At 37.0% G+C, this 27975-nt stretch overlaps 1 protein-coding gene across 3 annotated transcripts in view; it reads right to left on the bottom strand.

Annotated features, from left to right (window-relative positions):
* Positions 1-27975, bottom strand: part of GLMN (glomulin, FKBP associated protein) — a 65955-nt gene that overhangs the window by 1560 nt on the left and 36420 nt on the right. For 2 of the 3 annotated variants that reach the window (XM_007977964.3, XM_007977963.3), the window contains exons 8-17: positions 24787-24974; positions 23045-23098; positions 21431-21461; positions 21239-21328; positions 20012-20053; positions 19730-19803; positions 17860-17944; positions 16929-17035; positions 16169-16232; positions 522-633 (exon numbers count right to left, since the gene is read on the bottom strand). In XM_007977964.3, coding sequence (XP_007976155.2) covers positions 522-633; positions 16169-16232; positions 16929-17035; positions 17860-17944; positions 19730-19803; positions 20012-20053; positions 21239-21328; positions 21431-21461; positions 23045-23098; positions 24787-24974 — 847 coding nt within the window. Of the gene's footprint in view, positions 1-521; positions 634-16142; positions 16233-16928; positions 17036-17859; positions 17945-19729; positions 19804-20011; positions 20054-21238; positions 21329-21430; positions 21462-23044; positions 23099-24786; positions 24975-27975 lie in introns of those variants that run through there. The other variant, XM_073008580.1, reaches the window with a different exon arrangement.

Raw genomic sequence — 27975 nt, 5'->3', positions numbered from 1 at the left:
TCTTTAGATAAATAGCATTATTTTGGCATGTATAGGATTCATGAAACTATTTTCTTTAGTATATAATCAATTATAGCCATTATACAAAAAAAGACAAAATTTCTGGAAATGCCTATAAAAGCACCACCACAGATATATGGAAGAGATCACATGATTGTTATAGAATTGTTGACTTAAAAAATTCTGGATCTAAGATTTTTTTCATAATTTGTATGGATTTACTTGAGGATGAAATGCAATACCAAAGGAATGCTACCCAAATGGAAAAGCTGTAATACAGATTCTTAGAGCTTAAGGCTTTAAAATATATGCTTTAATTTGGTTTAAGTCTTCATTAACCTGATTTCAGGTAAATTAGCTTATAGATCTGCTAAGAATTTTAACTATAAATAAAATGGCTTAGCTGTTATGGTCTCTAAACAAGTATAAGATTTTTAAAAAGTTCTTAAATTTGAGTATGACAGTTGCAAAATTGGACTACTTTTTATACCTAACTGAAAACAAAATTGTACATTACCAACCTTGGCTATTTTTAATTTCTGCTTCATAATGTGCTTTTGACATATTAAGTCCTATATGAAGTGGCTTTAAGAAATTATTCTCAATATTTCCAAGTTCTGTCCATAATCCAGTCTGTTAAGAATAAAAGAATGAGTTATTTAGTTCAACAATGATTGACTGCCTACTACTATTAAACATGTTAAAAGCTCGCAAAATAAAAATAAATGATACATGGCCCTTTTCACAATGGACTTCACTATTTACTAATTACATTTATTACTGTATCTAGTTATTTGAATACTAATGAAAAGAAAAATGTACTTGGGGCACTACGCTTATCACTGCACCACTTGGATAGCTCCTGGTTTTGAGATCTGTTAACTTAAGATTTATGAGAAAATTATTTGAAGATAAATTCACAGACATCTCTTCCTCTATGAGCCATCCCCACAATGACTCTACCTTATTTATGCCTTCATCCTATGTATGTCCTTTCAATTGATATCCTCACCACGGATCTAGTTCTAGAGGATGCTTTCCCTTTCCTACTGATGGAAACTTTTCTAATATCCAGCTAATTTGAACCTCCTTGGTGACCAAAGTAGGTGAAGATTTTATCTGTCGAGGACAGCTTATTTTGTCATGTATCTTAGAGGTTTTTATTCCAAGAGCATTTTCTCTTACAGTACTTGAAGGAGAGGAGTCATGAAGTCTTAATTTTATTTTAAAAAAGAAAAGAAAATCCATTGGTACTTCTGAGTTTCCAGGTACTCTTTACAAAGGAAAATATCTTAGATAAAAAAGGGAAACTGAGGGACCCAATTTATCCTTAACTAGAATAATGAACTACTTGAGAACCTATTTTGTAATGAGCTTATTTTGACCCAAGTAGTATATAACATGTTACTTGTAACATTCCAAATAAAATCTACACATGTCTATGAATAACTGATAATGTCTCACATACATACTTTTCATTTCAGTCATCTTTTCTTATTTCTCCTATACTAACAGGAAAAGTAGAATTCTAGAGAGGATCTAAAACCCTCAAAAATATGCATACCTTTTCACTCAGCATCTAAAAACTTACCTTGGGGAAATAAAGATGGATGTTATAATTCTACTGCAGATGTTTTTAAAAATGTTTAGTGAAACATTAGAATTAAAATAACTCACGACAGGAGATTCATAGTAAATTGACACATTAACATAATGGAAACACTATACAGCCATTAAAATATTGTTTTTCAGTACATATTGGTGAATGGGAAAAAAGGTTATAAAACAGTGTGATTCTTTTAGTATGATCTCATTTTCTTTTTAAAAAAGAAAAAATGTACAGATGTATTAACACAAAACCTAGAAGGGAATACAGTATATCAACATTGGTGTAATTTTGATTACTATTCTTTTTTTATCTTGATTTTTAAATAATGGATGTTTTAGTTGTATATTTTTTAAATTGTTAAGTGGAAAGTTTCCTTAACCTCTCATGGCAAATTTGGGTGATATGCAGCAGGAATTTCCTTAACCAGTGTAGTCACACAGTATAACAAGCATATTAGTCTTATGTGCACCGACTGCTCTCATTTCTCCTATTTTTACCTCTATCCTTTTTCTTTTACTGATACATGATATTTTACATATTTATGGGTACATGTATTTGTTACATGCATAATATATATAATAATAAAGTCAGTATTTGGGGGATCCATCCTCTTGAGTATTCATCATTTCTATGGGTTGGTAACATTTCATGTCCTCTCTTCTAGCTACACTGAAATATAGAATATATTGTTGCTAATTATAGTCACTCTAATGTGCTGTCAAGCAATACAGCTTGTCTTTTATCTAACCCTGTTTGTGCCCATTCACCAGCTTCTCTACATTTTCCCCTCCCATGCTCACACTCTGGTATCATTCTATATTCTGTATCCACGACATCACGTTTGTCCGCTCACACATGTGAGAATATGTGATACTGTCTTTCTGGGCCTGGCATATTTCAACATAATGACATGTAGGTCCATCCACGTTGCTGCAAATAAGCTTTTATTCCTTTTTACGTCCAGGCTTTTCTTCACCATTTTGTATTCCCTGCCCCCCAACTTTTTTTTTACTTTTTACTTTGCATTCACCTCTGGGTTTATAGGCAGAACTCACTGCAACCAATGGCTTTCAAGACTAGGTTACTGATGACTCTCTTACCCACTAAAGCACATTTGAACATAAAGGGTATGGAGAAAACACCTAGCTTTGACAAAAGGAAACATTTTATTATATTTACTTTTAAAAAATAAAATACTAGATATGGCTGGAATCCCCTTTATTCAAGAGGCAGCCATTAGCTAAAACTTGAATGTTTTGCATTCCTAATGTATCACTTAATTTTTCATGTTTAAAAGCATATAAATGATATCATACTGTATATAACCTGCTTCAGCTTCCTTTTTCTTTGTCAATCTTAAGTTTTTGACAGTTATTTATGTTGTAGCTCTAATTTCATTTTAATTGCTGCATACACATTCCATTATATGGAATTTATCCTGTTACTAAGTTTTTAGTATTTCAAAATAATGCAGCATTTACATTGCTGTATGTTTTCCTACTCACACAGGGTAAAAGTGTTTCTAGGATACTGTTTTTCAAATTATTTTTGCCATGACTCTCAGTAAAAAATAGGTTTTACATCACAACTCAACACACATTTATTTATATAGTTGAAATAAAAGTTTTCCCTCAAATCCTTTCCATATAACACATTTAATCTTAATACTTTAATGTAGAAAAATGGAGAATAAGCGATTCAAAAAACATCAGAAAGATTTTTATATAATAAATGAGTGTGCTTGACTGCTCATGATGTAATTTCAGTCTAATCCACTACTGAGCCTGGTTCTTTTTGTTTCTTTTTCAAAGTCAGGTCTGTTGTGGTATTGATTATATACAGTAAAATATAACCTTCTAGCTATACAGTTCTGAGCTTTGACAAAGATATATGGTGATATAAAGTCAAGTAACCACTGCTGCTGTAAAGACATTCCCATGACCCAGAAATTTTTGTGCCCCTTTGTAGTCAGTTTCCTCCCACCTCCAGCAACCAGCAATCTGATTTTTGTTAATGCAATTTTTGCCTTTTCCAGAATGCCATAAGTGGAATTAAAACCCTTCATGGCAGAAATTGACAAAATTCTAAAATTTATACAGAAAAGGTAAAGGATTTAAAAATAGCCAATACAATTTTGAAAAAGAAGAACAAAGTTGGCAGACTCACATTACTTCAGTTCAAGACTTCCTAAAAAGGAATAAAACAGAATAATTTCTTCCTATAAAGGAATCAAGACAATGTGGTATTGGTAAAAGAATATATATAGGTAAATGGAATAGAGTCCAAAAATAGACCCATACTTATAAAATGATTTTTGACAAAGTTGCCAAGATAATTCAGTAAATTAAGGATAACCTTTTCTACAAATAGTGTTGAGGTCAAAATAAAAGAAGAAAAATCTCTCAACCCATATCTCACATCACATAAAAAGTTTACTTGAAATGGGTCATTGACCTAAGTGTAAAACCTAAAACTATACAATTGCTACAAGAAATTATCTTTGTGGGGGGCGTGCCCAAGATGCCTGAATAGGAACAGCTCCAGCCTCCAGCTCCCAGTGTGAGCAACACAGAAGATGGGTGATTTCTACATTTTCAACTGAGCCTCCACTGCTGATACCCAGCCAAACAGGGTCTGGAGTGGACCTCAAGCAAACTCCAACAGACCTACAGTTGAGGGTCCTGACTGTTACAAGGAAAACTAACAAACAGAAAGGACACCCACACCAAAACCCCATCAGTACGTCACCATCATCAAAGACCAAAGGCAGATAAAACTACAAAGATGGGGAAAAAGCAGTGCAGAAAAGCTGGAAATTCAAAACATCAGAGCACATCTCCCCCTGCAAAGGAACGCAGCTCATCGCCAGCCAACGGAACAAACTAGACCGAGAATGACTTTGACGAGTTGAGAGAAGGCTTCAGTCGATCAAACTTCTCAGAGCTAAAGGAGGAACTACGTAACCAGCACAAATAAACTAAAAACATTGAGAAAAGATTTGACAAATGGCTAAAGAGAATAACCAATGTAGAGAAGTTCTTAAAAGAACTGATAGAGATGAAAACCATAACACGAGAACGACATGACAAATGCACAAGCTTCAGTAACCAACTCGATCATCTGGAAGAAAGAGTATCAGCGATTGAAGATCAAATGAATGAAATGAAGCGAGAAGAGAAGTGTAGAGAAAAAAGAGTAAAAAGAAATGAACAAAGCCTCCAAGAAATATGGGATTATGTGAAAAGACCAAATCTACGTCTGATTGGTGTGCCTGAAAGTGATGGGGAAAATGGAACCAAGTTGGAAAACACTCTGCAGGATATCACCCAGGAGAACTTCCCCCACCTAGTAAGGCAGGCCAACATTCAAATTTAGGAAATACAGAGAACGCCACAAAGATACTCCTCGAGAAGAGCAACTCCAAGACACATAATTGTCAGATTCACCAAAGTTGAAATGAAGGAAAAAATCTTAAGGGCAGCCAGAGAGAAAGGTCGGGTTACACACAAAGGGAAGCCCATCAGACTAACAGCAGATCTCTCGGCAGAAACTCTCCAAGCCAGAAGAGAGTGGGGGCCGATATTTAACATTCTTAAAGAAAAGAATTTCCAACCCAGAATTTCATATCCAGGCAAACTAAGTTTCATAAGTGAAGGAGAAATAAAATCCTTTACAGACAAGCAAATGCTTAGAGATTTTGTCACCACCAGGCCTGCCCTACAAGAGATCCTGAAGGAAGCACTAAACATGGAAAGGAACAACAGGTACCAGCCATTGCAAAAACATGCCAAAATGTAAAGTCCATCGATGCTAGGAAGAAACTGCATCAACTAGCGAGCAAAATAACCAGCTAATAGCATAATGACAGGATCAAGTTCACACATAACAACATTAATCTTAAATGCAAATGGACTAAGTGGTCCAATTAAAAGACACACACTGGCAAATTGGATAAAGAGTCAAGACCCATCAGTTTGCTGTACTCAGGAGACCCATCTCACATGCAGACACACATAGGCTCAAAATAAAGGGAAGGAGGAAGATCTACCAAGCAAATGGAAAACAAAAAAAAGCAGGGGTTGCAATCCTAGTCTCTGATAAAACAGACTTTAAACCATCAAAGATCAAAAGAGACAAAGCCATTACATAACGGTAAAGGTATCAATTCATCAGGAAGAGCTAACTATCCTAAATATATATGCACCCAATACAGGAGCACGCAGATTCATAAAGTAAGTCTTTAAGAGACTTACAAAGAGACTTAGACTCCCATACAATAATAACGGGTGACTTTAACACCCCACTGTCAACATTAGACAGATCAACGAGACAGAAAGTCAACAAGGATATCCAAGAATTGAACTCAACTCTGCACCAAGCGGACCTAATAGATATCTACAGAACTCTCCACCCCAAATCAACAGAATATACATTCTTTTCAGCACCACACTGCACTTATTCCAAAATTGACCACATAATTGGAAGTAAAGCACTCCACACCAAATGTAAAAGAACAGAAATTATAACAAACTGTCTCTCAGATCACAGTGCCATCAAACTAGAACTCAGGACTAAGAAACTCAATCAAAACCGCTCAACTACATGGAAACTGAACAACCTGCTCCTGAATGACTACTGGGTACATAATGAAATGAAGGCAGAAATAAAGATGTTATTTGAAACCAATGAGAACAAAGATATAACATACCAGAATCTCTGGGACACATTTAAAGCAGTGTGTAGAGGGAAATTTATAGCACTAAATGCCCACAAGAGAAAGCAGGAAAGATCTAAAATTGACACCCTAGCATCACAATTAAAAGAACTAGAGGAGCAAGAGCAAACACATTCAAAAGCTAGCACAAGGCAGGAAATAACTAAGATCAGAGCAGAACTGAAGGAGATAGAGACACAAAAAAACCCTCCAAAAAATCAATGAATCCAGGAGCTGGTTTTTTGAAAAGATCAACAAAATTGATAGACCGCTAGCAAGACAAAAGAAGAAGAAAAGAGAGACGAATCAAATATACGCAATAAAAAATGAAGGGGATATCACCACCAACCCCACAGAAATACAAACTACCATCAGAGAATACTATAAACACCTCTATGCAAATAAACTAGAAAACCTAGAAGAAATGGATAATTTCCTGGACGCTTACACTCTCCCAAGACTAAACCAGGAAGAAGCTGAATCCCTGAATAGACCAATAGCAGGCTCTAAAATTGAGGCAATAAATTAATAGCCTACCCACCAAAAAAAGTCCAGGACCAGACAGATTCACAGCCGAATTCTACCCGAGGTACAAGGAGGAGTTGGTACCATTCCTTCTGAAACTATTCCGATCAATAGAAAAAGAGGGAATCCTTCCTAACTCATTTTACGAGGCCAACATCATCCTGATACCAAAGCCTGACAGAGATACAACAAAAAAAGAGAATTTTAGACCAATATCCTTAATGAACATCGATGCAAAAATCCTCAATAAAATACTGGCAAACCGAATCCAGCAGCACATCAAAAAGCTTATCCACCATGATCAAGTTGGCTTCATCCCTGGGATGCAAGGCTGGTTCAACATACACAAATCAATAAATCTAATCCAGCATATAAACAGAACCAAAGACAAAAAACCACATGATTATCTCAGTAGATGCAGAAAAGGCCTTTGACAAAATTCAACAGCCCTTCATGCTAAAAACTCTCAATAAATTCGGTATTGATGGAATGTATCTCAAAATCATAAGAGCTATTTATGACAAATCCACAGCCAATATCATACTGAATGGGAAAAAAACTGGAAGCATTCCCTTTGAAAACTGGCACAAGACAGGGATGCCCTCTCTCACCACTCCTATTCAACAGTGTTGGAAGTTCTGGCCAGGCAATCGGGCAAGAGAAAGAAATCAAGGGTATTCAGTTAGGAAAAGAAGAAGTCAAACTGTCCCTGTTTGCAGATGACATGCTTATATATTTAGAAAACCCCACTGTCTCAGCCCAAAATCTCCTTAAGCTGATAAGCAACTTAAGCAAAGTCTCAAGATACAAAATCAATGGGCAAAAATCACAAGCATTCTTATACACCAGTAACAGACAAACAGAGAGCCAAATCATGAATGATCTCCCATTCACAATAGCTTCAAAGAGAATAAAATACCTAGGAATCCAGCTTACAAGGGATGTAAAGGACCTCTTCAAGGAGAACTACAAACCACTGCTCAGTGAAATAAAAGAAGACACAAACAAATGGAAGAACATATCATGCTCATGGATAGGAAGAATCAATATTGTGAAAATGGCCATACTGCCCAAGGTAATTTATAGATTCAATGCCATCCCCATCAAGCTACCAATGACTTTCTTCACAGAATTGGAAAAAACTGCTTTAAAGTTCATATGGAACCAAAAAAGACCCCACATTGCCAAGACAATCCTAAGCCAAAAGAACAAAGCTGGAGGCATCACACTACCTGACTTCAAACTATACTACAAGGCTACAGTAACCAAAACAGCATGGTACTGGTACCAAAACAGAGATATAGACCAATGGAACAGAACAGAGCCCTCAGAAATAATACCACACATCTACAGCCATCTGATCTTTGACAAACCTGACAAAAACAAGAAATGGGGAAAGGATTTCCTATTTAATAAATGGTGCTGGGAAAACTGGCTAGCCATAAGTAGAAAGCCAAAACTGGATCCTTTCCTTACTCCTTATACGAAAATTAATTCAAGATGGGTTAGAGACTTAAATGTCAGACCTAAAACCATAAAAACCCTAGAAGAAAACCTAGGTAATACCATTCAGGACATAGGCATGGGCAAGGACTTCAGGTCTAAAACACCAAAAGCAATGGCCACAAAATCCAAAATTGACAAATGAGATCTAATTAAACTAAAGAGCTTCTGCACAGCCAAGAAACTACCATCAGAGTGAACAGGCAACCTACAGAATGGGAGAAAATTTTTGCAACCTACTCATCTGACAAAGGGCTAATATCCAGAACCTATAAAGAACTCAATCAAATTTACAAGAAAAAAACAACCCCATCAAAAAGTGGGCAAAGGATATGAACAGACATTTCTCAAAAGAAGATATTCATACAGCCAACAGACACATGAAAAAATGCTCATCATCACTTGCCATCAGAGAAATGCAAATCAAAACCACAATGAGATACCATCTCACACCAGTTAGAATGGCAATCATTAAAAAATTAGGAAACAACAGGTGCTGGAGAGGATGTGGAGAAATAGGAACACTTTTACACTGTTGGTGGGACTGTAAACTAGTTCAACCATTGTGGAAAACAGTGTAGCGATTCCTCAAGGATCTAGAACTAGAAATACCATTCGACCCAGCCATCCCATTACTGGGTATATACCCAAAGGATTATAAGTCATACTGCTATAAAGACACATGCACACGTATGTTTATTGCGGCACTATTCACAATAGCAAAGACTTGGAATCAACCCAAATGTCCATCAGTGACAGACTGGATTAAGAAAATGTGGCACATATACACCATGGAATACTATACAGCCATAAAAAAGGATGAGTTTGTGTCCTTTGTAGGGACATGGATGCAGCTGGAAACCATCATTCTCAGCAAACTATCGCAAGAACAAAGAACCAAATACCGCACGTTCTCACTCATAGGTGGGAACTGAACAATGAGATCACTTGGACACAGGAAGGGGAACATCATACACCGGGTCCTATTGTGGTGGGGGAGGGATAGCATTAGGAGATATACCTAATGTAAATGATGAGTTAATGGGTGCAGCACACCAACATGGCTCATGTATACATATGTAACGAACCTGCACGTTGTGCACATGTACCCTAGAACTTAAAGTATAATTTAAAAAAATAAATAAATAAAAAGAAATTATCTTTGTGATCCAGGTTAAAGATTTCTTAGAACCCATAAATAATGAATCACAAAAGAATAAAATTGATAAGCTGGACTCCGTAAATATTAAAATTTCTGTTCTTTGAAAAATACTATTAAAACACAAGCCACAGACTGGAATATTCGCAAAAATATAACCAAAGAATTTGTATTCATGAAAAACTTTCCTTTTATAAAAGTTGTTCTAAGTTGAAAATTATTTTCTTTCATCCTTTCAGTTTTACTTAGTAATGGAAATTCTTTTAAATCTGATTCCCAAAATGATGGTTTTTTTTTTTTTTTTTTTTTTTTTGAAGAAGGTGTCTTGCTCTGTTGCCCAGGCTGGAGTGTAGAGGCACGATCTGAGCTCACTGCAACCTCCACCTCCCGGGTTCAAGCAATTCTCCTGCCTCAGCCTCCAGAGTAGCTGGGATTACAAGCGCCTGTCACCCTGCCCAGCTAATTTTTTTCTATTTTTAGTAGAGATGGGGTTTCACCATGTTGGACTGGCTGGTCTCAAACTCCTAACCTCAGGTGATCTGCCCGCCTCGGCCTCCCAAAGTGCCGGGATTACAATGGTAAAGTTTTATAATCATTCATTGGTAAGGAATCTAGAGCTTAAGTTTTGTTTTCAATTTCCATTTCTGTTTAAGATTCAGGGATGCAGGTTTGTTACAGGGGCATATTGCGTAAGTTGTTCGTTTCTCTAAGATAAAACATATCCATGAAATATTTGCAGAGCTGGATGACTTCTATATGAATTAGAGAAGAAAGAAGAAACCTGGGTCTTGTTCGTGTCTTTTTATTTCTTCGTTACCATCATTGACTGTATTCTTTGCAGGGTTCCTAACTGTCCTGGCAGTAAATTTCACTTTAGCGTAGAACTGCCTAGTCTTCCTTTTGTGAGATATGCTACAGTGAATTTTGAAATGTATAGTTTTAAGCCTTAGAACTGGAAAGATTTCAGAACTGTTACATCAGTGAGCCTCCTTGAGTATGAAATTAAAAGCAGGTATTTGTGAACATTACAAATGCTTAATTATTACAACTATTTTAAAACTCTTAATTTACTTTTTCTAGACATTGAAAGATTTTAAGAAATCTTACAATGTGATTTCTTTGTAGTATTTATTATTTCTTTAAAAAAGATCTGGTAACCTTAACATGAGAAAGAGAAAAAATATTCTCACAGCTTCTTCACTCCTACATGCTTCTAAAAATATTACAGTTTATCATCTGAAAAATTTGTGGAATTATGCCAAACAGAATATGTAAAAAATTTCTTTAGCCTACTTTTGGCATGTGTTTTTATTACCCGAAGTTTTATGATTATGGGCTGTTGCCATTGAAAACAGCTAAAGTTTTAACATTTAAAGATCTAGATTCATCAAAGATCAAAAAAGACAAAGAAGGGCATTACATAATGTTAAAGGGATCAATGCAACAAGAAGAGCTAACTATCCTAAATATATATGCACCCAATACAGGAACACCCAGATTCATAAAGCAAGTTCTTAAGAGACCTACAGAGACTTAGACAAATCTGACAAAAACAAGCAATGGGGAAAGGATTCCCTATTTAATAAATGGTGTTGGGAAAACTGGCTAGCCATATGCAGAAAACTGAAACTGGACCCCTTCCTTACACCCTATACAAAATTTAACTTGAGATGGATTAAAGACTTAAATGTAAAACCTAAAACCATAAAAACCCTAGAAGAAAACCCAGGTAATACCATTCAGGACATAGACATGGGCAAAGACTTCATGACTAAAACACCAAAAGAAATGGCAACAAAAGCCAAAACAGACAAATGGGATCTAATTAAACTAAAGAGCTTCTGCACAACAAAAGAAACTATCATCAGAGTGAACAGGCAACCTACAGAATGGGAGAAAATTTCTGCAATCTATCCATCTGACAAAGGGCTAATATCCAGAATCTACAAGGAACGTAAACAAATTTATAAGAAAAAAAAAACCATCAAAAAGTGGACAAAGGATATGAACAGACACTTCTCAAAAGAAGATATTTATGTGGCCAACAAACATGAAAAAAAGCTCATTATCACTGCTCATTAGAGAAATGCAAATCAAAACCACAATGAGATACCATTTCACACTAGTTAGAATAGCGATCATTAAAAAGTCAGGAAACAACAGCTGCTGGAGAGGATATGGAGAAATAGAAACGCTTTTACACTGTTGGTGGAAGTGTAAACTAGTTCAAGCATTATGGAAGTCAGTGTGGCGATTCCTCAAGGATCTAGAACCAGAAGTACCATTTGACCCAGCAATCCCATTACTGGGTATATACCCAAAGAATTATAAATCATTCTACTATAAAGACACATGCACATGTATGTTTACTGTAGCACTATTCACAATAGCAAAGACTTGGAACCAACCCAAATGCCCATCAACGATAGACTGGATAATGTGGCACATATACACCATGGAATACTATACAGCCATAAAAAAGGATGAGTTCATGTCCTTTGCAGGGACATAGATGAAGCTGGAAACCATCATTCTCAGCAAACTAACACAGGAACAGAAAATCAACCACCACATGTTCTCACTCATAAGTGGGAGTTGAACAATGAGAACACAGGGTGGGGAACATCACACACTGGGGCCTGTCGGGGCTCGGGGGATAGGGGAGGGATAGCATTAGCAGAAATACCTAACATAGATGACGAGTTGATGGGTGCAGCAAACCACCATGGCACGTGTATACCTATGCAACAAACCTGCACGTTCTGCACATGTATCCCAGAACTTAAAAGTATTAAAAAAAAAAAAAAAACTTAAATGAGCACCCAAAATATGGATTATATAGAATTTTATGTATGTATATTTATTATACAAGATATAGTTTTTTTCCTAAATGAAAAGCACACACACACACATTAAACAATTCAGTTTTAAAATTCCTGATACTTACCTGTGGACTTTGCCATCTCATTGTTTCCCTTGTCCCAGCTTTCATTCTACATATGATAATTACAAACTTTTTAGAAAAAAAGATGATTGAACAGATGGATGGGAAAGGATATGAGTACATAGGACAGAAGGTAAGGGATAACATGATTATGAGATATGTATTAGAATAAATTATTGTAATTCAAAACAACTAATAATTATTTAAAGATACTCACCAAATAGATAATATTTGGTATAAAAACGAAGTTGGTTTTACTAGTAAAGATGGGAGCATGTTTGTACTACAATATTCAAGAAAAGTTATGTGAAATTCAAGAGTAAGAGAAGGTGCCTGAAACTTGAGCAAGGAGATATAAGAGGCATGAAATAGTAGGGTGAGGAGGGATGGCTTCTGAAGAGAGTAAGTCAGTTGACAGTAACCCAAAATAGCAAGAAAAGAAATGGATTATTATTCAATTATGAATCACTTTGTTGTCTTTGTATTTGAATGTGATTCTCTGAAATCTTCCTGTTCATATTTCTGTGTGTCTGCTTTTCATCTAATTACCCTCTTAGCACACTTAAGTGCTCAAAAATAGGTACTGGTAGGAGTCCTTTTGAATAAAATGCCCCATATTTCAGCATCACCAAACCATCATTTTGTTTTTTCTTTTTTTTTTTTTTGAGACGGAGTCTTGCTCTGTCGCCTGGGGGGAGTGGGGTGGCGTGATCTCGGTTCACTGTAAGCTCCACCTCCCAGTTCATGCCATTCTCCTGCTTTAGCCCCCCGGCTGAGTTTTTTTTTATTTTTAGTAGAGAAGGGGTTTCACCGTGTTAGCCAGGATGGTCTCGATCTCCTGACCTCGTGATCCGCCCATCTTGGCTTCTCAAAGTGCTGGGATTACAGGTGTTAGCCACCACGCCCGGCCCATTTTGTTTTTTCTTTAACCAAATCTTCCAAAAACTCAGAAACTGTCATTCATTTTTTATTAACCACAGTAGACATATTTGCCTCTCAATTATACACACGACCTATTGTCATTGCACTCGGGAGAAATGTTTCCAAGATAGACAGGCTCTTAAAAGCCTAAAAGATGTCAGGTTGCCAGCTTAGACTGGATTTTTGCTAATTTCCCTGGTATAATTCTTATGGTAACTTATAAAGCAATAATTTGGAATATTTGATCCCTTAGAAAAATTGTTAAAAACCATTAAATAAGAGATGCCTGTTGGCTGGGCGTGGTGGCGCACACCTGTAATGCCAGCACTTTGGGAGGCTGAGGAGGGAGAATCACTTGAGGTCAAAAGTTTGAGACCAGCCTGGGCAACATGATGAAACCCAATCTCTAATAAAAATACAAAAATCAGCTGGTGTGGTGGTGCCTGGCTGTAGTCCTACCTACTCGGGAGGCTGAGGCAGGAGAATCGTTTGAACCCAGGAGGTGGACATTGCAGTGAGCAGAGATCGTGCCACTGCACTCCAGCCTGGGCGACGGAGTGAGACTCCGTCTCAAAAAAGAAAAAAAAGAAGTGCCTGTAATCCCAGCACTTTGGGAGGCTGACGTGGGAGGATTGTTTAAGCTGGGGAGTTTGAGGCTGCAGTGAGCCGTGACTGTGCCACTGTACTCCAGCGTGGGCAATACAGTGACACACTGTCTCTTTGAGAAAAAAAAAAAAGCAGTCCTACAGGCTGACTGTATCCTTTTCCTTACCAGAAAATGTACATGCCAAACAAAAGTGAGGAATCATCCATGGATAGTATAGCAGACACTGCACAATGCTAAACTGCTCTCAAGTCTTCCCTCTTTAGGCAGAGACCAATCTGCTGCCTTTATATGACTCTGTGTTCCATATCTAACACATCTATCAATCCTAATCAACAAGATTCCTTTTGTTTTTGTCAGGCAAGTCAGATAATCTCTCAAGTATGTATAGCCTTTCTTGATTACTAAAAAAATAAAAACTTATACCCTACCCTAAGGCCACCTTCCTGAAGTCTCAGGGCCTCTACTGCTGCTGAATTTTATATTGTAGCTTTTCAATTTTTATCACAAGCTCCTTCAGGAATCAGGATTTAGTTTGTGATTTAGAAAGTTCTGGCCACTGCCTGGGGTCATAGCTATTTCTACCACTTTCCGGATGGCAAGTTGATGATCTTTTTTCACCTACGTTATTTATGAAAATTAAAAAATAAATAGTCCTTTTCTTGGCTGTCCATGGTGGCTCATGCCTGGAAGTTACCCCAGCACTTTGGGAGACCGAGGTGGGAGGATCTCTTGAGCCCAGGAGGTCAAAGCTGCAGTGAGCCATGATTATACTACTGTAATCCAGCCTGGGCAAGAGAACGAGACCCTCTCTGAAGAATAAATGATATGTAGCACTTGGGCAGAATAGTAGTTGTCCCTGACAGGGGTGAGTGGCGCAATGAAGTCAGAATTAACTGGGAAGGGGCATGAGGAACCTCTTGTGATGTTGGAAATGTTCTATATTGATATGGGTTTTAGTAATATAGATCTATGCATTAGTTGCAATTCAGTGAATATACACTTAAAATTTGAACATTTCATTACGTAAATTTTACCTCAAAGAAAAACTACAGACAAATACTTAATTTAATGAAATACATGCTGAAATATTTAGGAGAAAGTATGCTGATGTCTGCAGTTTACTTTGAAATACATCAAAAAATAAGATAGACGGATGGAGTGATACAGGGTGGAGTGATAGATACATGATGAAGTCAGTACAGTAGAATCGACTCTAGGTGGTGGGTAAACCAATGACCACTATAAAATTCTTTCAACTTTGCTGTACATTTGAAAGTTTTCACAACAAAATGTTAAAAAAAAAAAAAAAAAAAAAGGCACCTGACACAGAGTAAGCACTAGTCAATGATGGCAAATAGCTATTTTCAGCTGCAGAGGGATGAACAGGGGGTCAAATCACTGAATCTACTGTAGATCTGTCAGGAAGGAAAGAGACTGCTACTTTTCCCATAAACTTTCATCCCAAATCACAATTTACCTAATTAAAAAAAATTTTTTTCTTTGGCATCTTTATATAAAAATCAATTACTAAAAAAAAAAAAAACCAATTAACAACACATGATTCAGGCAGTTCTAGCTAATAGAGGTGACACATATAGGGAAAGCAATTATCAGAACAGGGTAGAAAGAGAAGATAAAAAGCAAATATAATTTTACTGTATGACAAATCTCCCTCAAATAGTTTTCTATTTATTGAATACTTCTAATGATGTGCTATTTTTAAAAAATCCAACTTCCTAAACATTATTTAAAAAGTGCTATTAAATTCTGTTTTAGTGCTGAAAATGCCTCAATTTGTCATGTCTGATGAGGCAATATTAAAATATCAGATGATTTTATATAGCTCATGAGCTAGAGGTGGAGGAAACTGAACAAGACACCCATATGTACATTGAGCTCCACAAGGTTAGTTGACTTAGGACCTGCAACTTATCTACCCAACAGAACGAAGTGCTTTCAGCAAGAAAACAGACATACAATAGGAAATGGAAAGGGAAAGGAAAGCTGGACGTGGGGTGGTAAATGCTCCTGGGAATTAACTTCAGGTTTCAGAATAATTGTTGGAACTCTTCCTGGCCTTTATAGCTGGGTAAGATATTAAATATTGGCTTTAGGTACTGAATATCTGAAACATTCTTTATGCCTTTTGAATATACTCACAGTTTCTTTTCAAATACTCCACTTACTTGATTGTCATTTTCATTATCTTTGATAACCAAATACCTCAATAAATTTAATGAAGCCATAATCCTGTTAATTGAAAATATATGTTACTTACAGTATGGTTTTATATAGTCAACAGAAATCTCAATAAGCTAAAACTTTGGGAATATTTTTATAATTAGGTTTGCCAATAGAAACTATTTCCATTAATATCTTTTTGAGTAGTAATAACTTATCACTTGTTTTCCATTGAAGTTCAAATCATACAATTATGAAAATTATTATCCTTGTTTTAAAAAAGCGTTATCTTTAGTATTTGAGAGCATCATCTCTTGCTTTCTGAATTTTAAGATTCCTTTTTAAATGCTTTTAACCATTTCTCAATATCCATTCCAGTATACTGAAACTGAAATTATATGTTCTATATGAAAAAAAAAATGACCTGGAAAACAATAAAACAACAAAATCTAAACACATAAATTACATACACAGATTTTTAGTTTTAAGTCACAAATGCTGTCATTGCAAATTTCTGTGGAATGCTGGGTACACAAAAGCTATCAAATCCTGGTGTTGGTCATTCACCTAGAAAGAGGAGCTTTTTATTTTGTTTCTACACATTATCAAATCACTTATATATGAAAAATCTTTATGCAACTTAATGAATTAGCCATAAATCATAAAATCACAGGAAAAGACATTTTATTACTTTAGGTTCCCTAAGCAGATGTTTCCCATTTTATTCTGAATTCACTATATGAACTTCTGTAATGGTCACCTCACCTATCTGAGTTTTGCAGTAAATCTGTTTCTGCACCCTCTGGAAGAAAAAGTACCAAATCAAGAAGGGAAACCAACTGTGGTCCTGTAAACCATTTGTTATGTGTTCTCTGAAAAACAAACGAAAAATTGAGAAAGGCTTTAAATTATAGCTTGATAATTCACGTGTTTTTCTAATACCTTGACACTACAAAAATAAAGAATTGCACATTTAAAATATATTTTTTAACTTTAATTTCCATACTTTCATTCACTTCCCAGACACCAGGAACAAACCCTGCCAGTTTGAGAACACTGGTTACTCTGTTTTCCATTTAGAATTACTGAGTACTCACAAACAGAAGAGACTTAAGTTTCCATTCATTTTTCAGAAGCATATAACAAAACAAAAATAAGCCACAATATCAGCTAAAAGAGGCCCAGAGTGATGACTCACACCTGTAATCCCAGCATTTTGGGAGGCCAAGGCAGGTGGATCACTTGAGCTCAGGAGTTCAAGACAAGCCTGGGCAACACGGTGAAACTCCATCTCTACAAAGTCAAAATTCAGCCAGGTGCAGTGGTGGGCACCTGCAGTCCCAGTTACTCGGGAGGCTGATTTGGGAGGACTGCTTGAGCCCAGGAGGTGGAGGTTGCAGTGAGCCGAGATCGTGCCACTGCACCCAACCTGGGTGACAGGAGTGAAACCCTGTATCAAAAAAAAAAAAAAAAAAAAAAGCTCAAAGAATACAATTTAAACTTACAGTTAACAAAATTTCCAAATTCAGAGTTTTTAAAACATAGTAGAAATAGGGGAAAAAATATGCCTTAATATTTAAGTAATAGTAATTAATACTAGAGATAGAGCAATAACTCACATTAAATGTATTCTACATATGAATAAATTATACCCTACAAAATAAATTGGCAATTGACACTTTGGCTATGTTCTTACCTTTAATGACATGTCAATTTGATTTTTGATATTTTGAATAATAAAAGCCTCCACACCTGAGTGATTACTTGTATTCAATAAGCACCTTGAAAGCAAAATTACAATACATGTGAAATTATCCTGGATGGCATTAGAATTAAATGGTGATAAAAGTCTTACAAATTCAAAGAGGCCATGTGTTACTTCTAGGAATAAAAACCCCACAGTAATGGTAATTAGCAAGGTGATCAACTAATTACAAAGCCACCTGTAATAGTTATTGTTCTCACTAAATGGTAACTCCTTATTTTTTTATTTTTATTTTTTTTAGACAGAGTCTCACCCTGTTGCCCAGGCTGGAGTGCAATGGTACGATTTCGGCTCACTATAACCCCTGCCTCCTGGTTCAAGTGATTCTCCTGCCTCAGCCTCCCGAGTAGCTGGGATTACAGGTGCCAGTCACCATGTCTGGCTAATTTTTTATATTTTTAGTAGAACGGGGTTTCACCACGTTGGCCAGGCTTGTCTCTAACTCCTGACCTCATGATCCGCCCACCTCAGCCTCCCAAAGTCCTGGGATTACAGGTATGAGCCACCGGACCTGGCCCATAAATTCTTATTTATAATTGGATCTTCCAACAAGCCATTTCTATCAAACCAAATTTGAATATTTTTATGCCCATAGTTACAATAATTTAACATGGCAAGAAAGGGCACTAACATAATAGTCTAAAAAATCCCCAAATTATTTCCTGTGAAAGTAGTCTAGCGCTAGAGTAGCTTAATTGCAAAAGAAACAAAAAAAACAAAAAAAAAACCTAGGTATGATTAGCTTAAGAAAAAAAGGGGATTTATTGGTAAAGCTACAGAGAGAATAGAATAGGAAAGCTAGTATAATACCTAAGAATTGAGATTTCATAAACTTGCTCTTACTCTCAATAGAACAACAAGAAAAGATAGGATCAAGAGTGTTGGCTGGGCACGGTGGCTCATGCGTGTCATCTCAACACTTTGAGAGGCTGAGGTAGGTGTGAATCGCTTGAGCCCAGGAGTTTGAGACCAGCCTGGGTAACATAGAAAAATCTTGTCTCCACAAAAAAATTAGTTGGGCATGATGGCATGCACCTGTAGTCCCAGCTACCTGGGAGGCTGAGGTGGGAGGATCACCTGAAGCTGGGAGGTCAAGGGTCAAGGCTGCAGTGAGCCATGATCACACTGCTGCACCCCCACAAAAACAACAGTGCTAATACTGGCCAATCCCAAGTAAGACATTTTAGCAAATCCAGCCTGCTGCCCAATTTTATCAATAAAGTTTTACTGGAACACACCCATCCCCAATACAAAGTCAACATTGAGCAGTTGCAACAGAGACTGTCTAGCCCATAAAACCTATATTTATCATTTGGCTCTTCACAGAAAATTAGCAAGTTTACCAATCTTTAGAGAGTTGCTAGAATCTTATCCACCTCAAAGAGCACTATTAGTAAGCTCTTACTATTAACATAGTGCACAGCCTATCAAAGTTGTAATTCCAAAGCCATCAATTTCAACTGTGAGTAATGGAGATGAGTGACATACATAAAGTTCTAGCAGAAGCATCATCCATCTCAGTTTAATTATTTTTAAGTCTATTTCAAATTTAGAGTATTCCAATTGATTGAACTGCAATATATACTATTAGTCACACAAAATATAGACATATATAGTATGTATCTGAAATATTTGATTAACCCTTTCTCTAGCCATCACTGAGAATGTATAATATGGCTTCCAACCAGAGTTGAATTACATGTAAAACATACCGACACACTACGCCCTAAAACAATTACATGGCATTAACATCATTTTTAATCAACCACACACTTAGCAATTAGCCATGCTTGATACATACCTAAATAATGTATATTTGCCTTGTGAATCCAACTTGTTAATATACAGCTGAAGCATAGCTAAACTCTTTTTCCTCTAAAATGGAACAAACAATACTATTATATCAAATGAATAAAGATTGCCCAGACTTCATCACTATCCATTTCATGCATGTAATAAATCCACACTTGTACTTCCTTATATAAAAATTTTACAAATTAAAAATTTTAAAAAGAAGATTAAATTATTTGTCAAATTTTCTCATTGTAACTCATTATTCTTTAGTCTCCAAACATTTACATACCAGTGTCTCAATGGGGCAAAGTGTCATTACTTTCACTAAGCCCTGGAAATAAAAAAATGTAAAATTCAGATGTAAACAGATTATACTGACTGCAAACAAACAACTACAATACATCAATAGGTTACTAAAAATTCAGAGAAGTGAGGGTAGCAGATTTAAAAGTGAAGTAAATTAATTTTTCCCTAAGCCTTCCATTCCAGAAAGCTAACTACAATTGATTTTTTAAGTGATATTGAGTAGAGTGTCACAAAGCGTACTTTTAAAAGCAAATGATAATTTTCAATTATGTCTACAGTGGCAAGAAAATGAAATCAAACCCACGGAAATATAATTTATTAATTAAAAACAATCAAACAATATGTTAACAAAAACCATGTTTTTCTATTTAAATATAAGGAAAACCAGTCCCCACACTGAAATCTAAGGATGTCCTTGAATATCATAACAAAGAGTACTGGGCAATATAAACCATAGGAGGGAAAAACAAAATGTATATTAGTCTTTCTGGTAATGAGTCAGTGGATGCCTTGGATGGAGTCCTGAGAACTTGAGTTATGAGAAACATAAAGGAGCTTCATTTTCCAAGATCCCTACAGAAATAAAGTACTGAAAGAAGAAAGTTATGCTTTTCTACTGGACGCTGTGCTATCTATAATGGTGGCCTCTAATAGCTATCCATGTTTAAACAAATTAAAATTTAAATTTAAAACTCAGTTCCAGCTGGGCACAGTGGCTCACGCCTGTAATCCCAGCACTTTGGGAGGCGGGCGGATCACGAGATCAGGAGATCGAGACCATCCTGGCTAACACGGTGAAACTCAATCTCTACTATAAATACAAAAATATTAGCCGGGCGTGGTGGCGGGCACCTGTAGTCCCAGCTACTCGGGAGGCTGAGGCAGGAGAATGGTGTGAACCCGGGAGGTGGAGGTTGCAGTGAGGCGAGATAGTGCCACTGCACTCCAGCCTGGGTGACAGAGCGAGACTCCGTCTCAAAAAAAAAAAAATAACACACACACCCACAAAACAACTTAGTTCCTTAGTCACATTTCAAGTGTTCAGTTTGGTTAGTGGCTTTCATATTGTCAAAGTTCTACTGGACAGCATTACACCAGAGTTTTCAAAGGTTGCAGAGAAGAGAGTGGGAAAGGAATCAGAAAAGACCTTACTTTAAGTTCAGAACAGGCAAAGGGCTATTTTCAATATTAGAATACATATTTTATTTACCTGAGGTACAGTAAGAAAACTCTTGATTTCTAAGTACTGGTAAGGTAGACTACTGTCTTCTATTCTCAATAAACTATTCTCCAGCAGCTCCTACAGATTAAAATATATGCAGATACATATATAGTGAAGTCAACAGCTGTTATTTGTTGACAAGACTATGTATTTAAGTTATAATGGGAACAAACGTCTTACCAATCCTTTGGAGATAGCAGACTCTTCTGTTCTGAAAAATAATATTACAATTTATCATGAATTTGTAAACTATTTTAGAAGGATACTTCATCTGATGAAAAATACAGCAAAAATTGAAATTTTAACACTTTTAAAATGCGTATCATTAAGGAGAAATTCTGTTGAAGAACTTGATCAAAAGTTTTAATCCATCTTTGATCTGTCTTTTGGTTTGGCTAAGACCGCTAAATCTGACCAAAATAAATCTATTCAGGGATTATTTCCTAACTTCAAAATAATAGATCTCCAACAGCAAGCGCTAAGAAACTAACTATACCTGATATAACCAATGCTATATATTCCAGTTGATTGTTCTGTAAAATCTTTCCAATTCTTTTTATTCAAAAAAAGATTCAATGACTATGCAGTTTGGAAATCTCAAGAATATAGGACTTAGATTCAAAACAATACATACTATCACTGTATGAATAACAGAAACTAAATGTAATGAATATAAAATCATTAACACATACAAAATACAGCAAATTTACAGAGTTAGTAACTACTTGTGCCAGGAGACCCTTGGAAATTCCTGCCTTGTATGCTGAAGATTTGCACATTGCCATGTTACAAATCTTCCTTCACCTGGTAGAGATGGGATTGATAAACTGTCACTAGTGTTCCAGGAGGATAATTGCAAAGCCCTAACTGATCTCAGGGGATAATTTAAACATGTTACATGTTATAGTGAAAGAAAACAAAGCATACAGTTTTGCGAAATTCTTTAATTTCTGTCTAGAAATTATGTATACTTGTTACTCTGTAATTTCCTTTTTTTTTTCTTTTGAGACAGGGTCTTATTCTGTTACCCAGGCTGGACTGCAGTGGTGTGATCTCTGCTCACTGCAGCCTCGACCTCCTCGGTACAGGCGATTCTTTCACCTCAGCCTCCCAAGTAGCTGGGACAACGGGCATGCGCCACCACGCCTGGCTAATTTTTCAGATTTTTTGTAGAGAGAGAGACTGGCCTCGAACTCCTGGGGTAAAGCAATCCTCTTGCCTTGGTCTCCCAAGGTGCTGGGATTATAGGCGTGAGCCACCATGCCTGGCCTTTTTTTTTTTTTTTTTTTTTTTAAATAGAAAGTCCTGCTGCTTAGCACCTCAAACGAGAAAAGTTGTAATTAAATGATATCACTGTCAATAATCTCAATTATAAAAGGTGGAAGTCAAGACACCTCCTTCCTTTTGATGCAATTCACAGACTGTGTCCATGAAGGAAAAATACGGATGAACGTCTTTTATTGACTGCCCTTCCTTAAGATGGAGGAGGATGCAGTAGGGTAGGGGTGTTTTAATTACCAACTTTTGGAATAAGGGAAGAAACCTTAGAAAGAGATGACTGGAAAAGCCCTTAAGACAAAATCTTAATACTGTCTTAGGTTTAAAATAAAAGAGACTTTGGTGTAAAACCTCTTTGACTCGTTTCTGTCTCTCTCGTGAATTATTTGCCAAGCTGTTCTATAAAATAACCAATTAATTAATTAGAGCCTAGCAAAGAGAAGGCAGTCTCTGCTGATCTTAACAAGGACGATTTTAACACGATTTCATTTTGAGATACCATCTAAATGATCTTACCTTTGCAAAAAGACTTCAATATGCCCCATATTAAACTGCAAAAGGTACAATGGGCTAAAATAGAAACAAAACAAATATATATATAATACACACACAGAGATGTATGCACATACATACTGTTACGGGTTGGATTGTACCTCCCCCAAAAAAGATATGTTAGAGTCCATACCCCCAGTACCTCAGAATTTGACCTTATTTGGAGATAGGGGTTTTTACGGAGGTAATCAATTTAAAGTGAGATTATTAGGGTGGGCCCTAATCCAATATGACTGTTGTCCTTATAAAAAAGGAAAGTTTGGAGACAGACACAAGCACACAAGGAGAGCAGCATATGAACATGAAGGCAGAGAACAGGATAACGCATCTACAAGCCAAAGACCATCAAAGATTGCGAGCAAATCACCAGAAGCCAGGGGAGAGGCATGGAGAAGATTCTCCTTCACAACCCTCAGAAGGAGCCTCCACAACTATGAGACAAACTATTTCTGTTATTTTGACCATCCAGTTGGTAGCACCTTTTTACAGGAGCCCTAGCAAATCAATACACATATGCTGTATACGTTATTTTGGTGATAGACCGTGATGCTTAAGAGTACAGGCTCTGGGGTCAGACAGAGCTGTCTGATTCCCACCTATGCCACAAAGTAGTTAGATCTTCGGTGGTATATTAACCTGTCTAAGCCTGTTATTTTCATCTGTAAAATGAAAGAGTGCTCTATTTCACAGGCTTATTATAAGGATGAGATAATGCATATAAAGTTATTAGCATAATGTTTCATACATGGTAAACATGCAAATGATAGCCATTATCGCAACATTTACATACAAATATACTCCTAGGTATATTCATAAATATACAAACTCACACAAACACCCAATGCTTAGAGACAAAAACACAATCCTTATTATCACAGAACTCAAAGTCCAGAATATATTACATTATAAAATTATATATTTTAAAAATAATTTTAATGAACATTGTGGGAAAAGAAGACAAGGTCAAGGTAATTATAATGGAAGGATTCAACCTAAATTGGGTGGTGAGTGAAGGCTTTGCTCAGAAAGTGACGTTTAAGGATAAAGATAATTTTAAGCATATACAAAGGCCAAATAGCTGGAAAACTCATAACATTTAAACAAGAAACAAAAGAAGGTCTGTGTCACTGGCGCATAGCAAACAAGAGGAAAGGTGGTAGGAGATGAATCAGGTCAATCAAGCAGGGAACAGACCAAGCATAAGTTTGTCTCAGAAGTTATGCAAAGGCATTAAGACATTATTCTTAAAGCAATACGAAGCCACTGGAGGGTTTTCAGTAAGGGACTTCTTTTAAGGCTTCACTTTCTGGTATGTTGAGAATGTGTTAAATTAAAAGGCAGTCAAAGTGGATATACAAATATCCACTTAGGATTACAGCAGTAATCCAGTGAAAAGATGATGATACCCCTGGGTACCTGGCTAGTTCCAGGGTGGTCTCAAAAGCTTCAAAACCAAGCCCAGTTTATCATCTTCTGATTCTTGTCCCCACCATTCCCTTACATCTATTTCAACACCCCCTACTTTCATTACTTGTCTACTGCTATCTTTAACAGATTATAGTGGGGACCATTCTTATTAAAAATAGCCTTTATTATTTATTTAAAATGTATTAGTGTGTTAATATGCATATATTGGACATTAGATAGATGAGAATTTTATGAAATTCCTTTTAGAATACATGAATAAACCAAACACTAACTCTTACCTTAAGACCATTGGAAGCTGATCAATACGGATGCCCTGTACAAATACTAGATATGCCAGAGAAGCCATTGAGTCTGCTAACTGTTTATCTTCTTCTTCTTCAAATTCAAGGTAATTCCAAGTTCTCTTTTTCCTTCCATGATTAAAAATCATTTTGGGGAAAGGGTGTCCAATTGCTGATAAAAAACCCTATGAAATGGATAAAAAAGGAAACCGTAGCACACAGACTCTAAGACGCCCCCTGCCCCATTTTCAGACTCCATATTCTCACCAAGGGGAGTGTAATCACTCCCTCTGAGCGTAAGTGGGACCTACGAGACTTGCTTTCAACGAACAGAATATGCCAAGATGTCACTCCCATGATTAGATTATAAGACAAAAGTGAAGGGGTTTCTACAGAAGTAATTAAGGTCCCAAATCAGTTGATTTTGAGTTATTCAGAAAGGAAACCATCCTGGGTGGCCCTAACTTAATCAGGTAGATTTTTAAAGGGGGTCCAGGCCTTCCCTGAGAGTCAGAAACTCTCCCTTGCTGGCTTTAAAGAACTAAGCTGCCATGTTACGAGAAGGCTCATGGACAGAACTACACGGCAAGGGACCAACTACAGGCAGATCCTAGAAGCTAAATGTGGTCCCTGGCTGACAGCCAGCAAGAAAATGGGCACCTCAGTCCTACAGCTTGGAGGAAATGAATTCTGCCAACAGCGGAAACCTGGAAGTGGATCTTTCCCAGTTAAGCTTCTGATAAAGACTACAGGCCCAGTCAACAACTGGCCTGTAGCCCAATGAGACCCTGAGCAGAGGACCCAATTAAGCTGTGGCTGGACTCCTGATCCATAGAAACTGTGAGATAACAAAGGTACGCTGTTTTAAACCGCTAAGTTTATAGGAATTTGTTACATAGCAGTGAAAAACTAATACAGAAGCCAACAGCAAAATCGTATTTTACATAGCATTTTATACATCTGAAGTATTCTAAATTAATTCAGAATCATAGTTTAAAAAAAGTTTAAAATGATGAATTTTATGTATATTTTATCACAATTTTTTTTTTTAAAAAAGTGCTTCAGGGATATTTGAGAGCAATCTAAAATGTGAGACACACAAATATATGAAGCAAGGGTAAAGCAACTAAAATGAAGAATACTCCAGGAACAATGTTCCACTGACACTGTCTGCCTGTAGAGAGTGGGCTGCAGGAACGCTGGGCAGGGCAGCGTTGAGGAGACACTGTTGATCTCTCAGGTCATCTGGGTTCTCATGTCAGATGAGAAAGAAGCATCCTTGCATGAGTGGGTAGGACCGCAGGGCTAAATAAAGCTTTATGCTCAGGAAGCAGGATCACCCCATGCCTCTTATACTGGTACTAATTCTAGTGTACCGCAAAGCACCTGACCTTCAGAATCCACTGAAATTGATTTTGAGCTTTGGCTCTGCCACTTACTAGCTGTGTGACACTGGATGAGCCATAAAACGGCATAATACCTATGTCAAATATTTATTGAGCAGCTCCACAAAAAAAGCGTAAGAAAGTTAAAGTCACAACAAACTACCACATAGGAGTTAAAAGGGAATGAATGACAAAAACAGCTAAAGCAGAATGAATAACTTCCACACAAGTCACTCTTTTATTCAATAAACACTTAAGTGCAAAGCGCCGGGTCTGACTTTGTGGGGAATTATAAAGCCAAGTAAGTCTTTTCCAGCCTTCAGGGAGTTAAAATCTGCTGATCCCAGATGGTTCCATTAGTCATTTCAGAATACAAAAAGGAACCATGGAAAATCATCCTCAGTCACAAGAGACTGCTATTCAGCAACCAGATGCTAAATATATACTGCTGCAGTGATTTTCAAAGCCATGCATTCTTGTTATAGCTACAAGACAAAAAGTTTATTGCACTCTGATTCCAAATGTCCTTCATCATGAAGCTTCATTTCTTTATTCAGCCAATGCTACATGTGTTTCTTCCAGAGTAAGGTCTCACTCTTTCACTCAGGCTGGAGTGTAGTGGCATGATCATGGCTCACTGCAGCCTTGACTTCCCCAGGCTCAAGCAATCCACCTTCCTCAGTCTCCTGAGTAGCTGGGACTACAGGTACATGCCACCATGCCCACTATTTTATTTTACTTTTATTTTTAATTTTTTTATAGAGATGGGGTTTCGCCATGTAGCCCAGGCTGGTCTTGAACTCCTGGGCTTAAGTGATCTGCCACCTTGGCCTCCCAAAGGCCTGGGCCTACAGGCGTGAGCTACCGTGCCCAGCCTAGGATACCCTTTTAAAAACATCAGTATATGCAACTAGATTCTACAGTGCTGCTCTGGATATCTGAGGTCCAATCTGTTCCCAAATCTGGGCCTTCACTATCTACCCACACACCATCCAGCAGTCTTGCTCAGACCCAGGCTGTACCTGCCACCATACAATTTCTCAAAATTCATGGCAGCTTTTGTCCTTTCAGGAATGTTCCTGTACTACAGCCTTTGGGACATTCTAGTAGTTCTGTACCAAAATAACTTGTACCAAAGTAAGGATGGCTGAGGCCAGTGAATCCCAACCACACCACACTTACCAGTACTTCTCCAGCACAGAACAGAAGACATCTCCTCATTTCATCTCCTAGCTGGTCTCACCTCTACTTCTAGACTGCTCTGTGCATCCTCACTGCTGGCTCTTTGTACTTGCAATGTTCTTTCTACTGAGATTTTAGAACCACTCACCTACATCCTCAGTCTCTTCATAGGGATGCTTATTCTGCCTCACTGCCTTAACTAAACCTGTCTGATTTCTGGTGGGAGATGCTCATTCTCACACCTTTTATACCACAGGGTCCGGAAGGCAGCTGTTGGCTGGGGAGTACAGGTAGGGGCTTAGCACAGTATTGCAGTATTGGCTTTTTCTATACTTTTCAACAAAAGCACATTTTCCTTTGATGCAGATAACATACTGTCCTTTTCTCTGTCATATGCTGACTTCCTGGTAATTTTCTGACATTCACTGAAGACTCTGGCACCTTCTCATAATCTTTTTCTCTACCCAACTCCTGCTATGATCCTGGGAAAATTGAATGTTCATGCAGATAAACCCTATAACAGGCTAGTGTCATGGTCCTTTATTATTATTATTATTTTTCAATCAAGCAGCAAGTCACTGCATCTACTCTCATGGTTCTCAATTTCTAAATTCTAGTG

Source organism: Chlorocebus sabaeus, chromosome 20 (genome assembly GCF_047675955.1).
Source record: "Chlorocebus sabaeus isolate Y175 chromosome 20, mChlSab1.0.hap1, whole genome shotgun sequence".
Taxonomy (NCBI): domain Eukaryota; kingdom Metazoa; phylum Chordata; class Mammalia; order Primates; family Cercopithecidae; genus Chlorocebus; species Chlorocebus sabaeus.
This window is presented reverse-complemented; position numbering and strand designations above follow the sequence as displayed.